The sequence below is a fragment of the Scyliorhinus canicula genome, chromosome 6 (assembly GCF_902713615.1).
Source record: "Scyliorhinus canicula chromosome 6, sScyCan1.1, whole genome shotgun sequence".
Classification (NCBI taxonomy): domain Eukaryota; kingdom Metazoa; phylum Chordata; class Chondrichthyes; order Carcharhiniformes; family Scyliorhinidae; genus Scyliorhinus; species Scyliorhinus canicula.
In genome coordinates, this window is record NC_052151.1 from 126824838 (window position 1) to 126839149 (window position 14312).

Sequence of the window (14312 nt, forward strand, 5' to 3'; positions counted from 1 at the left end):
ATTTCTTTGTGGTGGGAAAGGCACGTCAGGGGTTGCGGGGGCGGAATATGCAGGGATAGTAACTTCCGACCATGTACTGCATTATGTGAATCTGGGGTTTGAAACGGGATGGTCACAGAGACCAGGGTGGACTCGGCGCTCTTGGCAGATAGAGGCCGGGATTCTTCCACAATTAGTGGGTGGGCCATACCGGCACCAAAGAGTGGTGTGAACCACTCCGACGTCAGGCCGCCCGGAAGGTGCGAATCCTCCGCACTTCGGGGGGGCTAGACTGGCACTGGAGTGGTTGGCGCTGTGCCAACCAGCGCCGAAGGGCCTCCGCTGGCCGGCGCCAGTTGGCGCAGGAGCGCCTGCATGTTATAGCGCATGCTCAGAACCGCTGCCGTCTTTCCTGCGCATGTGCAGGGGGTTTCTTCTCCCAATTATGTGGAGGTTTCTGCCTCCATGTTCTGGGAGGCATTGAAGGTGATGGCCCAGGGGAAGGCTATTTCTTAGAAGGCCCATAGGGATAACGTTGAGAGGGAGGAGAGGCAGAGGCTTGTGGAGGCAATTGTAGAGGTTGACCGGCAGTGCTGGAGGGGGCTACGACTAAGGAGCAGTTGGCGGAAAGAAAGAAACTGCGCGGGCAGTTTGATCGGTTGGCAATAGGCAAGGTGGTGGGTCAGCTTCGCCAATAAAGGGGTGTCCAGAATGAGTACGGAGAGAAGGCCGGTTGGTTGCTAGTCCATTGAGACGGCAGGTGGCTGCTCGTGAAATTGCGCAGGTGAGGTAAGCAGAGGGGAGTGTTGGTGACGATGGCGGGAAAAAAAATCAATAAAGCATTTGAGGCCTTCTAGCAGAGGCTGTATAGATCTGAGCCCTGGGCGGAGGATGCAGATATAGGGAATGTTTTGGATGGTTGATGTTTCCGGAGGTGGAGAATAGGATGAGACCGGGATTGGAGGCACCATTGGGGTTGCAGGAGTGTGGGGTTGATGCAATCGGGTAAGGCACCGGGGTCAGATGCCTTCCCAGTTGAAGTTTATAAGCAGTCTTTGTCAGATTTGATTCCCCACCTCCTGGATACGTATAATGATTCGTTGACTGAGGGATTTGCTGGCCACACTGGCACAAGCTTCTATTGCGTTGAACCAAAGAAGGATAAAGACCCGATGGAATGTGCGTCTTATAAGCTTGTCTCTATTAAATAATTTTAAAGTACTGGCAAAGGTTTTAGGTACTGGAGATCTTGGAGGACCAGGCGGGGTTTATTAAGGGATTGCAATTGTCAAGTAATATCAGGAGGTTGTTAAATGTGGTATTGACCTCTTCACGGGGCAAAGTGCCAGAGATTATCATCTCAGTGGATGCAGAGAAGACCTTTGACCGGGTGGAATGGCGGTAGCTGTTTCAAGTCCTGAGTAGTTTGGATTTGGGCCGACATTTGTTTCATGGGTGTGATTGTTATTTGCGTTCCCCATGGCGAGCGCGAGGACAAGCCTGACAAATTTGGGATATTTCCGGTTGCATAGGGGAACAAGGCAGGGATGCCCGCTGTCCCCAAATGTTGTTCAGTTGGCTATTGAGCCCTAAGCGATGGTGCTGCAGGCTTCCAGAGAGTGGGAGGGCATTGCGTGGAGAGGTAGGGAGTATATGGTGTTTTTATATGCGGATGATTTTCTGTTATACGTCTCAAACCCACGGAGCATATGGGGAAGGTATTGGACCTGTTGGGAACCTTGGTGCGTTTTCAGGGTATAATGGAACGTGGCAAAAGTGAGGTATTCCCGGTGAATGCCCAGGGGAAGAATGCGAATTTAGGAGCCATGCCATTCAAGGTGGCCAGGACACAGTTTTGAGGGGATTTGAAGAGGTGTGATGCCCTGCTGATGTCTCCGGCAAGAAGGGTACAAATTGTGAAATGAATGTCTTGGCAAGGATTTTGTTTATTTTCAGTCCCTTCTGATATTGCTTCCTACAGCGTTTTTCAGGCGGGTGGATAAGTTGATTTTGGATTTGTTTTTTTTGTATTTTTGAAATAATTTTTATTGAAAAATTTTGAATTTCTACAACAATAACGCACCATAGTAAAATACCAAAAATAACAATAATATTAACAATCATAAACATTCGCCCCACCTCCATGAACAACACAGCATTTTAACAACAACGCAAATTAACACAATATAAAGTTACAGAATAGACACTACAATAAGGAACACCCCCCGGGGTTGCTACTGCTATTGACCAAGTTACCTATCTTTGAGCCAGGAAGTCCAGAAAAGGCTGCCATCGTTTATAGAACCCTTGTATTGATCCTCTCAGGGCAAATTTGACCCTTTCCAATTTTATAAATACCACCATGTCACTGATCCAGGTCTCCACACTTGGGGGCCTTGCATCCTTCCGCTGTAGTAGAATCCTTCGCCGGGCTACTAGGGACGCAAAGGCCAGGACACCGGCCTCTTTCGCCTCCTGCACTCCCGGCTCCACCGCAACTCCAAAAATCGCAAGTCCCCACCCTGGTTTGACCCTGGATCCAACCATCCTCGACACCGTCCCCGCCACCCCCTTCCAGAATTCTTCCAGTGCTGGGAATGCCCAGAACATATGGGCGTGGTTCGCTGGACTCCCCGAACATCTGGTGCACCTGTCCTCACCCCCAAAGAACCTACTCATCCTAGTCCCGGACATGTGGGCCCGGTGCAGCACCTTAAATTGGATGAGACTAAGCCTCGCACATGAGGAGGAAGAGTTGACTCTCTCCAAGGCATCCGCCCAAGTCCCGTCCTCTATCTGCTCCCCAAGTTCCTCCTCCCATTTAGCCTTCAGCTCCTCCACTGACGACTCCTCCACCTCCTGCATTACCTTATAGATGTCAGACACCTTCCCCTCTCCGACCCACACCCCCGAAAGCACTCTGTCCATTGTCCCCCGCGACGGCAGCAGAGGGAATCCCTCTCCCTGTCGCCTAACAAACGCCTTTACCTGCAAGTATCTGAACATGTTCCCTTGGGGAAGGCCAAATTTATCTTCCAGTTCCCCCAGGCCCGCAAACCTCCCGCCAATAAACAGGTCCCTCAATTTTCTGATGCCCGCCCTTTGCCACCCCCTAAATCCCCCATCCTTGTTCCCTGGGATGAACCGATGGTTGCCACCCAGTGGAGCTTCCATCGAGCCCCCTGTTTCCCCCCGATGCCATCTCCACTGTCCCCAGATTCTTAGGGTCGCCGCCACCACCGGGCTCGTGGTAAACCTCTTAGGGGAGAGCGGCAACGGTGCCGTTACCATGGCACCCAGGCTCATACCTCTACATGACGCCATCTCCATTCTTTTCCACGCTGCCCCTCCCCCCTCCATCACCCATTTACACACCATTGACACATTGGCTGCCCAATAGTACCCCAGAAGGTTGGGCAGCGCCAGCCCGCTTCTATCCCTCCCTCGCTCCAGGAACACCCTCTTCACTCTCGGAGTCCCATGTGCCCACACAAAGCTCAAAATACTGCTAGTCACTCTCCTAAAGAAGACCCTGGGGATAAAGATGGACAGGCACTGAAAGAGGAACAAGAACCTCGGAAGCATCGTCATTTTGACGGACTGTACCCTCCCCGCCAACGATAATGGCAGCATGTCCCACCTCTTGAACTCCTCCTCCATCTGATCTACAAGTCTGGTGAAGTTATGCTTGTGAAGTGTCCCCCAGTCCCTGGCCACCTGCACCCCCAGGTACCTAAAGCTCTCCCCTGGCCGCCTAAGCGGGAGCCTACCAATTCCTTCCTCCTGGTCTCCCGGGTGCACCACAAACACCTCGCTCTTGCCTAAATTTATAACCTGAAAAGGTCCCAAACTCAGCCAGCAACTCCATCACTCCCGGCATCCCTCCCACCGGGTCCGCCACATACAGTAACAGGTCATCGGCATACAACGACACCCTATGTTCCTCTCCACCTCGCACCAAGCCTCTCCACCTCTCTGAATCCCTCAACGCCTTCGCCAGCGGCTCGATTGCCAGTGCAAACAACAAGGGGGACAGGGGGCAACCCTGCCTGGTCCCTCGGTAAAGCCGGAAGTACTCCGACCTCCTCCTATTCGTGGCCACGCACGCCATTGGGGCCTCATATAGCAGCCTTACCCATCTAATGAACCCTTCATCAAATCCAAACCTCCCCAACACCTCCCATAGGTACCCCCACTCCACTCTATTGAAGGCCTTCTCCGCATCCAGTGCCACCACTATCTCTGCCTCCCCCTCAATCGCCGGCATCATGATGACATTCAACAATCTCCGCACATTCGTGTTCAGCTGCCTTCCCTTCACGAAACCTGTCTGGTCCTCGTGCACAACCCCTGGCACACAGTCCTCTATCCTGGTGGCCAGGATTTTTGCCAGGACCTTAGCATCCACGTTGAGGAGAGATATGGGCCTGTATGAACCACACTGCTGGGGGTCCTTGTCCCTCTTTAAAATTAACGAGATCAGCGCCCGCGACATCGTCGGGGGCAAAGTCCCCCCTTCCCACGCTTCATTGAGTGTCCGCACCAGCAAGGGGTCCACTAGGTCCACAAACTTTTTATAAAATTCCACCGGGAACCCATCCGGCCCCGGTGCCTTCCCTGACTGCATCTGCCCGATCCCCTTAACGAGCTCCTCCAGCTCAATCGGCGCACCCAACCCCTCCACCTTCTCCTCCTGCACCTTCGGGAAAGAAAGCCCGTCAAGGAACCTCTCCATTCCCCTCCTCTCCCCCGTTGGCTCCGACCGGTACAGTTCCCCGTAAAAGTCCTTGAAGACCTCATTCACCTCTACCCCCTTCCGCACCACATTCCCACTCTTGTCTCTCACTCCAGCAATTTCCTTAGCCGCATCCCGCTTGCGGAGCTGATGAGCCAGCATCCTATTCGCCTTTTCACCATGTTCGTACACTGCCCCTTGTGCCTTCCTCCACTGTGCCTCCGCCTTTCTAGTGGTCATTAATCAAATTCAGCCTGCAGGCTGCGCCTCTCCCCCAACAGTCTCTCCTCTGGTGCCTCTGCATACCTCCTGTCCACCTCCAGCATCTTTCCCACCAGTCTATCCCTCTCGCTCCTCTCGTTCCTCTCCCTGTGTGCCCGGATGGATATCAGCTCCCCACGAATCACTGCCTTCAGGGCTTCCCAGACCATCCCCACCTGAACCTCCCCCGTATCATTCACCTCGAAGTACCCCTCAATACTTGCCCGGACCCTCCTACACACCTCCTCCTCCGCCAACAACCCCACATCCAACCGCCACAACGGACGTTGGTCCCGCACCTCCCCCATCTCCAACTCTATCCAATGCGGAGCGTGGTCGGAGATTGCAATGGCCGAATACTCGGCCTCCTCCACTCTCGGAATCAGTCCCCTACTCACCACGAAGAAATCTATCCGAGAGTAGACCCTATGTACGTGGGAGAAGAAAGAGTACTCGCGTGCCCTCGGCCTCACAAACCTCCATGGATCCACCCCACCCATCTGATCCATAAACCCTCTCAGTACCTTGGCCGCCGCCGGCCTCCTACCCGACCTAGAGCTGGACCGATCCAGTGAAGGATCCAACACCATATTAAAGTCCCCCCCCATGATCAGACCTCCCGCCTGCAGATCCAGGACCCGTCCCAAGATACGCCTCATAAAGCCCACATCGTCCCAATTTGGGGCATACATACTAGCCAGTACCACCTTCTCTCCTTGTAGCCTGCCCCTAACCATAACATACCTACCCCCCTTATCCGCCACCACCTCCGATGCCTCAAACAACACATTTTTCCCCACCAGAATCGCCACTCCCCGGTTCTTCACATCCAACCCAGAGTGGAAAACCTGCCCCACCCATCCCTTCCTCAGGCGGACCTGGTCCACCACCTTCAGGTGGGTCTCCTGAAGCATTGCCACATCTGCCTTTAGCCCCTTCAGGTGAGCCAGTACCCTCGACCGCTTCACCGGCCCATTCAACCCTCTCGCATTCCAGGTGACCAACCGGATCAGAGGGCGTCCCGCCCCCCTCCCCCGTTGACTAGCCATAGCCCGTCGACTGCCCGCCCCAGGCCAGCACCCCCTGCCCGACCCAGTCCCCACAGCGACAACACCTCACCTCTGTTCCCCCGGCCCACACCAGCTCCTTCCTGACCCTACCAGCAGCAACCCGGTATTCCCCTTCCCCCCCCCCCCCCCCCCCCCCCCTTCCCCCCCAGGCTAGGAACCCTCCCAGCCGCGAACCGTCCTCCATTGTCCTTCCGTAGGTCAGTTATCTTCTGCTGACCCCGGAAACTCCCGCCAATAACCCAACCCCTCTCAAAGTGGGATCATCCCCCAATCTATCCCTCCTCCAGGCACCGCTCCAGCGCGGGGAAGAACCAGTTAAGGCCCCGCCTCCCCCGTCACCGTCTCCGCCCCCCAGCCCCGCAGCGTGGGAAACCAGAGGAAAGCCCGCGCTTTTGCACTGCCCCACCACACCCTTCTGACGCAGCTCCCAAATAACAGCCCCACTCCATACCCCCAACCCGACATAGAATACAAAAAACCCCCCCCGACCCTCCCCGCAAGATAGACAACTCAACCAATGCCCCACAGCAGAAAAAAACATAAAACCCCCATAAATAACCATATCAAAATTGCAAAAGTACAAAAAAAAGAACATAGCAACAGCAGAATCCAGTGCTAAGATATTACAACCGACCCCAAACCCCTAGTTCAAGTCCAGTTTCTCCGTCCGCACGAAGGCCCACGCCTCCTCCGGGGAATCGAAATAATAATGCCGGTCCGAATAAGTTACCCACAGGCGCGCGGGCTGCAACATTCCAAACTTTATCTTTTGCCTGTAAAGCACCTCCTTCGTCCGATTAAATCCGGACCGCCGCTTAGCCACCTCCGCACTCCAATCCTGGTAAATCCGTACTACCCCATTCTCCCACTTGCTGCTCTTCACCTTCTTGGCCCAGCGCAGCACACACTCCCGATCACTGAACCGGTGGAACCTCACCAGCACCACACGCGGGGGTTCATTGTCCTTAGGCCTCCTGGCCAGTACTCTGTGTGCTCCCTCCAGCTCCAAGGGCAGATGGAAAGACCCGGCCCCCACTAGCGAGTTCAGCATTATAGCCACATAGGTTGTCAAGTCCGACCCCTCCAGCCCCTCCGCAAGGCCCAAGATCCGCAGGTTTTTCACCCTCATGCAGTGATCAAGCTCCTAGAAGCGTTCCTGCCACTTCTTGTGGAGTGCCTCGTGCCCCTCCACCTTACTCACGAGGACCACGGCCTCCTCCTCTCGTTCAGTGGCCTGCGTCTACAACTCCTTGATGGCAGCACCCTGGGTGGTCTGAATCTCCGACAGCCTTCTGTTTGTTTCCTGCAGAGAGCTCAGTACCTCAGCCTTGAAGTCTGTGAAGCAGCGCAGGAGAGCAGCTAGTTGCTCCTGGGCCCACTGTTTCCACTCCTCTGGAGCTCTGCCGGTGGCCATCTTGGATCCCTTCCCCCGTTTTTTCTGGGGAGCTGCTGCTGCTTTTTCCCCCTTTCCACTCCGGGTTCGAGTCATGGACTGTGGGGAAAGTCGTTCAGCACACCTTCCCCCACCGGGACACGTCGAAAAATTTCCGTTTTGGGCTCTAAAAAGAGCCGAAAAGTCAGTTTAAAACGGGAGCTCCCAAATGTGTGGCTTCCTACTTCATCACAGCCACCGGAAGTCGATTTTGGATTTGTTTGGGCAGGGAAAACACCTAGAATTCAGAGGACCGTTTTTTTGTAGGAAGGGTGACAGATGGAGTGCTTGCCACCTTTTGTATTATTACTGGACGGCAAACATAGAGAAGGTGAGATGATGGGGAGAGATGGGGTCAGAATGTGTGCAGGTGGAGGAGGCTTCATATGTGTGGACGAGCTTGAGGGCCCTGGCGATGGCCCCGCTACCATTTTCTCCAGGTAAGTACACTAGTAGCCCCATCGTTTGGTTGTCTCTCAAAATTTTGAATCAGTTGAGGTGGCACTTTAATATATGATGTATGTCTGTACTGGCCCCAATATTTGGGAACCACAGGTTTATTCCAGGGGTGATGGACGTGATGTATGGGAGCTGGTGCATGGTGGGGGTGAGGGGAGGTTCGCGGGGCTAGCGGAGTTGCAGAAGAAATTCAAAATGCCAAGTGGGAGTGAGTTTAGATAATTTCAGGTATAGGGCTTTGCATGGAAGCAGCTGCCCTCGTTCCCTCAGCTGCCAAAGTTGTTAACACCGTATGAGCTGGGGAGAAGGGCTGATTGGGTGGTTGGTTGAGACAGAGAAAGCGCCAGTGGAAGGGATAAGGCGGAAATGGGAGGAGGAATTGGGGCTTGAGCTTGGGTGGGGGGCCTGAAGTGAAATAATGCACCTGATCAATTCGACTTCGCTCTGTGCTAGGATGACCCTTATACAGTTTAAGGTGGTTTATTGGGCACATATGATACGGACCTTTTGAGTGGGTTTTTCCCGGAAGTGCGAAATATGTTTGAGGGGGCCGTCAAACCACGCTCCTGTGTTCTGGGGCTGCAGTAAGTGGGGGGTTTCTGGGCAGAAGTTTTGAAGACCTTGTCCGAAATTGTGGGGATGAAGTTATCACAGTGCCCTTTGGTGGTGATCTTATTGAGTTGAAGGTCAGTGTCGGCGTGGTTGGTGGATTTATATGAGTTCTTAAGCCTGGAGAAAATTAAGTTTGTTCTTATGGGATTGGACGAGGGGCTTTATACACAGTGAAGGCTTCCTGTACCAGCCTCCCCGGACAGGCGCCGGAATGTGGCAACTAGGGGCTTTTCACAATAACTTCATTGAAGCCTACTCGTGACAAGCGATTTTCATTTCATTTCCTGTCCCTGTTTAAAGAAATGTTTGTGGGTTGGGGGTTGGTTTTGGGGAGAAAATAAGGGCAAATTGACAAACAATTTGAATTATGTTTGTATTGGGTTGTTGTGTATTTGATTAATTTTGTTTGGAATAAAATATATTTTTTAAAAAGAGGGCAAAACAGCTGAAAGCACAAACTCTACTAATGGAGGCATTAAAATGCAGGTTAATAAAACGCCAGAATTGAAGGTATGCAGAGAGCGCTGGAAGAAGGTGCAGTGATGGGATGGGGTGAGGTCATGGAGGAAATTGAAAACAAGGGTGAGCATTGTTAAATTGAGCCATTCAGGCTTGAATAAAGCTAAGAGAGCAGGAGGGTGGTCCCATGGGCACAATGAGCTCAGGAGAGAACATGAGGGAAGAGATACTCAAGAAAAATCGAGTTGAGGACTAGGGTAGAGTGGAGTCTTCGAGGGTTGGTAAAGAAAGTGAACCAGAGACAGCTGACCAGATGGTCTTTATCTTGGTGACAAAGGAGTCTATGAGTTTCTCACACTTTTGTGAGGTGAGGGTGGAGGAAGGGAATGATTCACGCAGCTGTATGCAATGGATTTTAAAAAGCATGGTGTTACCTTTGCATTCCAGGATGATCTTCAGATGGTGGGCAGTTTTTGGCAGAAGAGAGCAAGACCTGATAGTGCTTTATGTGGTCCAGCCAGTTTTGTAATGAATGGTTAAACCAGTTATCTGCCATAAATCTTCAAGTCTGCGTCCCTGAGCTTAAGTGAATGGGGATGAGAGCCATATGAGGAGAATCAATCAGAGAATCAATCCAGCATACTTGGCTAGTGAGATCTTAAGTGATCAGTGTAACTCAGTATTAACATATTGCTATATTTGTCTTTAGAATTTGACTGCAAAGCCTGTGGATCGTGCCCCATATATAGGTGATGTGGCAATAGTTTCGCATGCAGGAAAAGAGATGCCAATTCACCCAGACATCCAATCGCGGCCTGTGACACGCCACAGTGGAGTGAGGGATTTGCATGAATCCAGCTTCAGCTTATCAGGTAAAATTTAACTTTATCTGAAGGACTTTATAAATTTCTATTTTGTAACTATAGATAACTCGAATTTATTAAGCTATTGTTTTCAGTGTGTGTCTGAAGTTCTTGCTTGTCAAAATTTAATTTGTTGAGGAATCAGAAGTAATGACTGACCTCTACAGGGAAGTATCAGTCGATGTCATTGGTCATAAGGACTGGCATTGGCGGAGGTCAGAGAGGAGGTTGTCCACCCACATTTGTTTAAATGGGATTTAAAATAAGTTACTTTGCTGTTGACTACTTGTCACAGCTTTAACAGTATTCTCGGTGACTTGCCTTTTACTTGGAACAATTCTGGAAAGATACATAATTATGCATCTGAATAACTGAATCAATGAATATCCATAAATCTCAGTTTGATACTCTGTGTTGATCTGTTAATTTGCTGAAGATGGGCTACTCTTGAAATTATGTTGGTTAAGCATAACTACAATTTTTCTAAATGTGGTGATCATGTTTTCAGTAGATGTATCATTAGTCCATCTGTGGATTACGTGGGTCTATGGATAATAGGAAAAATAATGAGTTGGTATCTGATTTTACATAATATTAACCTGGCCTTATGTGGTAATATTTTAACATTGGTAGTATTGATGGTCCTTTGCTCATTTGGTTGAGATGGTAGTTTCTTACATTGATGGTCCTTTACTCATTTGGTTGGGATGGTAGTTTCTGACATTGCTGTTCCATCTGTTCTTTGCAGGATCTCAAGTTGATGATCATCTGCCAAAGCGATCTGTATCCAGAGTTCTGGCTCCACCTGGTGGCCACTCTAATGGTATCTGGTAAAAAAAACAACAGTGAATCCCATTACTGCCAACTCTTACCATCAAATGAAAACAGAATATGAATGACATAGACCCATGACACACTGGAATTTACGACATTGGCCCTATCATGAATGAACAGACAAGCCACCTTTTGGTTATTTTAAGACTTTTGTAAGATGTATGAAAATGTTACGTAGAAGATGTTGGTATAGTAAAAGTAGACTATTATTAGATCCATTATTATAGTCATATGTTTGGCTCTGCTGCTGCAAATGCAGAATCTTCATAATTCTGCCACAATAAATTGCACACCAGTGAGTGGAATGTTTTGCAGTCTGTGCATGATGCAAGCTGACTTCATACACCCTCAAAAATTTGTAACTGTTCATTCGAAGAAAACAAAACTTACTACTAATGAATAAAAAAGATAAAATACTTACTAATTTTGAATGCTTGCACGCAAGTTGCACAATAATTTATGTTAACACACTCAGGTGGTTTATATACTTAGTGGTTCATGCTGCTGTCAGAACAAAATTATCCCTTTTTGTGTAAACTAATAACTGTGCAGCCTGTTACTTTTACCTTGTGCTCATTTGGGGAAGTTTCACTGTGCAAGATCTCAATAGTGCTGGAAAGTTTGTGCAAAATTGGGGCAAAACCAAATTTAATTCTTTTAACAAGTTGTTTATTATGTAAGTGCATGTCGTTTGAGTTGTGAGGTTGTCACCACTGGGATTATTTTGGATAAGTTACCAAACCTCAGTCAGCCCCTGTGGAAATACATTGCCGGGATTCTCCATAGCCTGACGCTGAAATCGGGAACAGCGATTGGGCGGAGAATGGCTTCTGACGCTGGAATCGGGGCAGACACTGGTTTGACACCGATTCACGATTCACCCCCTCCATACCGCGTCATGGGACATGCTCAGCCGCAACGTCATTGGCGCGTCATCAGCTGGCTCACCCGCGATGCTCCGCCTCCGATGGGCCAAGTTCCCGATGGCCCGGGCCACGTGTGGTCCCAGCAGTGCCGGCTGCAGACAGTGTCCAGCGCCTCAACACTCGGCCGAGATCTGTGCTGTGCCCGGGGGGCTTCTGCTAGGGTTGGGCAGAGTGGTGGAGGGTGGTTGGGTACATGATCCAGCACGGCCGGTGCCATGTTTCCCGGCTCAACCGGTGGGGGTGTAGGCGTGCGCGGCTGCAGCTTGTCAGCCCTGCGCATGCAGGGCCTGGGACCCGGCGATTCTCCACATAATCCACGGGTGTTCCATGTAGCACCAGTGCTAGCCCCTCACCGATACCAGAATCAGTGAGGGATTTGCACTGATTTACCCGTTGTGGAGCACCACGGATTCTCTGTTGGCGTCGGCACTTAACTTCAGAAATTGATTATCCAGCTCATTGTGTTTGGTCTTTTGAGCAATTTAGGATGTGACCACACAGCAGTTTCCTTCTTTCCACAACTGGTCCTTTAAAGTTTTTTGCATTTTACTGTATTTCTTGCACTCCCATAAGTTCAATTTCTGTGTCAATAATAAATCTAATCAGGAGAACCATTTTTACTTAGAGAGCTATGAATATGGAACTTATTGCCACGTGGCATGGTTGACATGAATAGCATAACAGTCGAAGGAAAGCTACAGAAGTGCATGAAGGAGAAAGGAATTGAAAGATCTGTTGATAAAGTGGGATGAAGCAAGGTGGAAGGAGGCTTCGTGGAACACCAACATGGATCCACTGGACCTCATAGCTTGTTATTTGCTGTAAAACTCCGTGTAACAACAGGGTGGCATTGTAGCACAGTGGTTTGCTTCACAGTTGCTTCACAGCGCCAGGGACCCAGGTTCGATTCCAGGCTTGGATCACTGTCTGTGCAGAGTCTGCACATTCTCCCTGTGTCTGCATGGGTTTCTTCCGGGTGCTCTAGTTTCCTCCGACAAGTCTTGAAAGACGTGCTGTTAGGCAATTTGGACATTCTGAATTCTTCATCTGTGTACCCGAACAGGTGCCAGAGTGTGGCGACTAGGGGCTTTTCACAGTAACACTACTTCATTGTAGTGTTAATGTAAGCCTACTTCTGACAATAAATATTATTATTATAACCAAAGTCCCTAAATACATCAATGAGGCAATCAAGTTCAGTGTGATGTTTTGTAGGATACAAATTCCTGAGAAGTAGTTGCATTGAGTGTTGGCATTTGATCTTCCTGAGATGTAATTAGTGCGCATGTGCTGCTGTAAGAAACACCATGCATTTACAGTGATAGCGTCATTGCTTTTCATTTCAAAAGTCCTGCAATATAAATGATTATGTAACTTATTTAACATGTATGTAGTGTCTGTTTAGAAATGTTGTCCAATTTGAAATTTGGAGATTTCAAGTCATGTGAAATATTTTAACCTAAATATTAAATATCTAAGAAAAATGGTGCCCCATAATGTCCCAAAGATAACTGTAAACAATTATGATATTGTGACCAAACAGTATTTTATTACACTTGTATTTAATGTTGATTCCAAACTATGAAAAATAGATTTTCTGAAGCGCAAAAATGATTAAGATTAGTGTACTTTAAAGGAACCTGCTGAAATTTGTTTAAAATGTTATATGTCAAAGCAGCAGATTTTATTTTAATTTGGTAATAATTCAATTAAAGGTAGCACCACATAATAAAACAGGACTTTCCAGTTATTGAGCATTTACAGTATTTTTAAAAATGTTTCTATCTTTTGTCCCTGCTAAGCCCATCTACCCAGTTACTTTTTTCAGGATTGCCTGCTGACTTTTAATTTGATGCAAGGAAATAGGAGATATACAACAAATGGACATCCTAACCAGTATTCTAAATTTGAAATCATCTTAAATATAATTATTTGAAAATAAATCTGATCTGAACATACAATTTCAGGCACTTTCTACATTTAGCCTGATAAAGTTATACTCCGATTTTTATTTTTCCATATTCATTTTTACATTCAATTTCCAGTTTCGGCTGACATCCACTTAACTATCCTATTGTATATTTCAGCAGTTTTCAGTGAATGGATGATGGATAGCGATGGCATAATGATAATTAATTGTCTAGTATTTGGTTTCTCTAGTTGATAGCACACACCACAATGAAGGAATCGCATCGTTTTGCTAGAATCTATGCATTTATCCCATCATTCCTAGAGCATGCAGTACCTACAAAACTTTGAACTCACAGTAGTTGACTATTATTTTTGTATAATGTAACAGATTTACTGTTAACAGCTGATCAGAGATCAATAGTACCAACTTTTTCCTCTTGTGTCTTAAATATACTGGATTAGAATGTTTTCCTCTGCAGGATATGATGTAACCAAACTTTGAAGAAATATCAGTGAAAAAGATCAATAAAAAAATTGAATTCAAGTTATAATTTTTAAAAAACTAAGTTACTACTTGTGTTAGAGAAACCTCTTTTAAAATGGTATGTTATTAATGGGGAGCATTGCTGAAAGAAACTATGAGGCTGAAATTTTTTATTTAATCCAAGCTTTAAAAATTTAAATATTGTAGCTTGTGAGCGACTTTTTTTTTTATTGATGCCATTTTTTTCATGGGCTCTGTCAAAGTAAGGATTGTGGCAAATGGATCTT

General features: G+C 48.3%; 1 protein-coding gene across 1 annotated transcript in view; it reads left to right on the forward strand.

Annotated features, from left to right (window-relative positions):
* dpysl5b (dihydropyrimidinase like 5b) overlaps window positions 1–11125 on the forward strand; it is a 125476-nt gene extending 114351 nt beyond the window's left edge. The window contains exons 11-12 of the mRNA XM_038800106.1: window positions 9717–9879; window positions 10619–11125. Of these exons, the coding sequence (XP_038656034.1) occupies window positions 9717–9879; window positions 10619–10704 (249 nt within the window). The 3' untranslated portion in view covers window positions 10705–11125. The remainder of the gene's footprint in view (window positions 1–9716; window positions 9880–10618) is intronic.
* Window positions 11126–14312: the final 3187 nt, after the last annotated feature.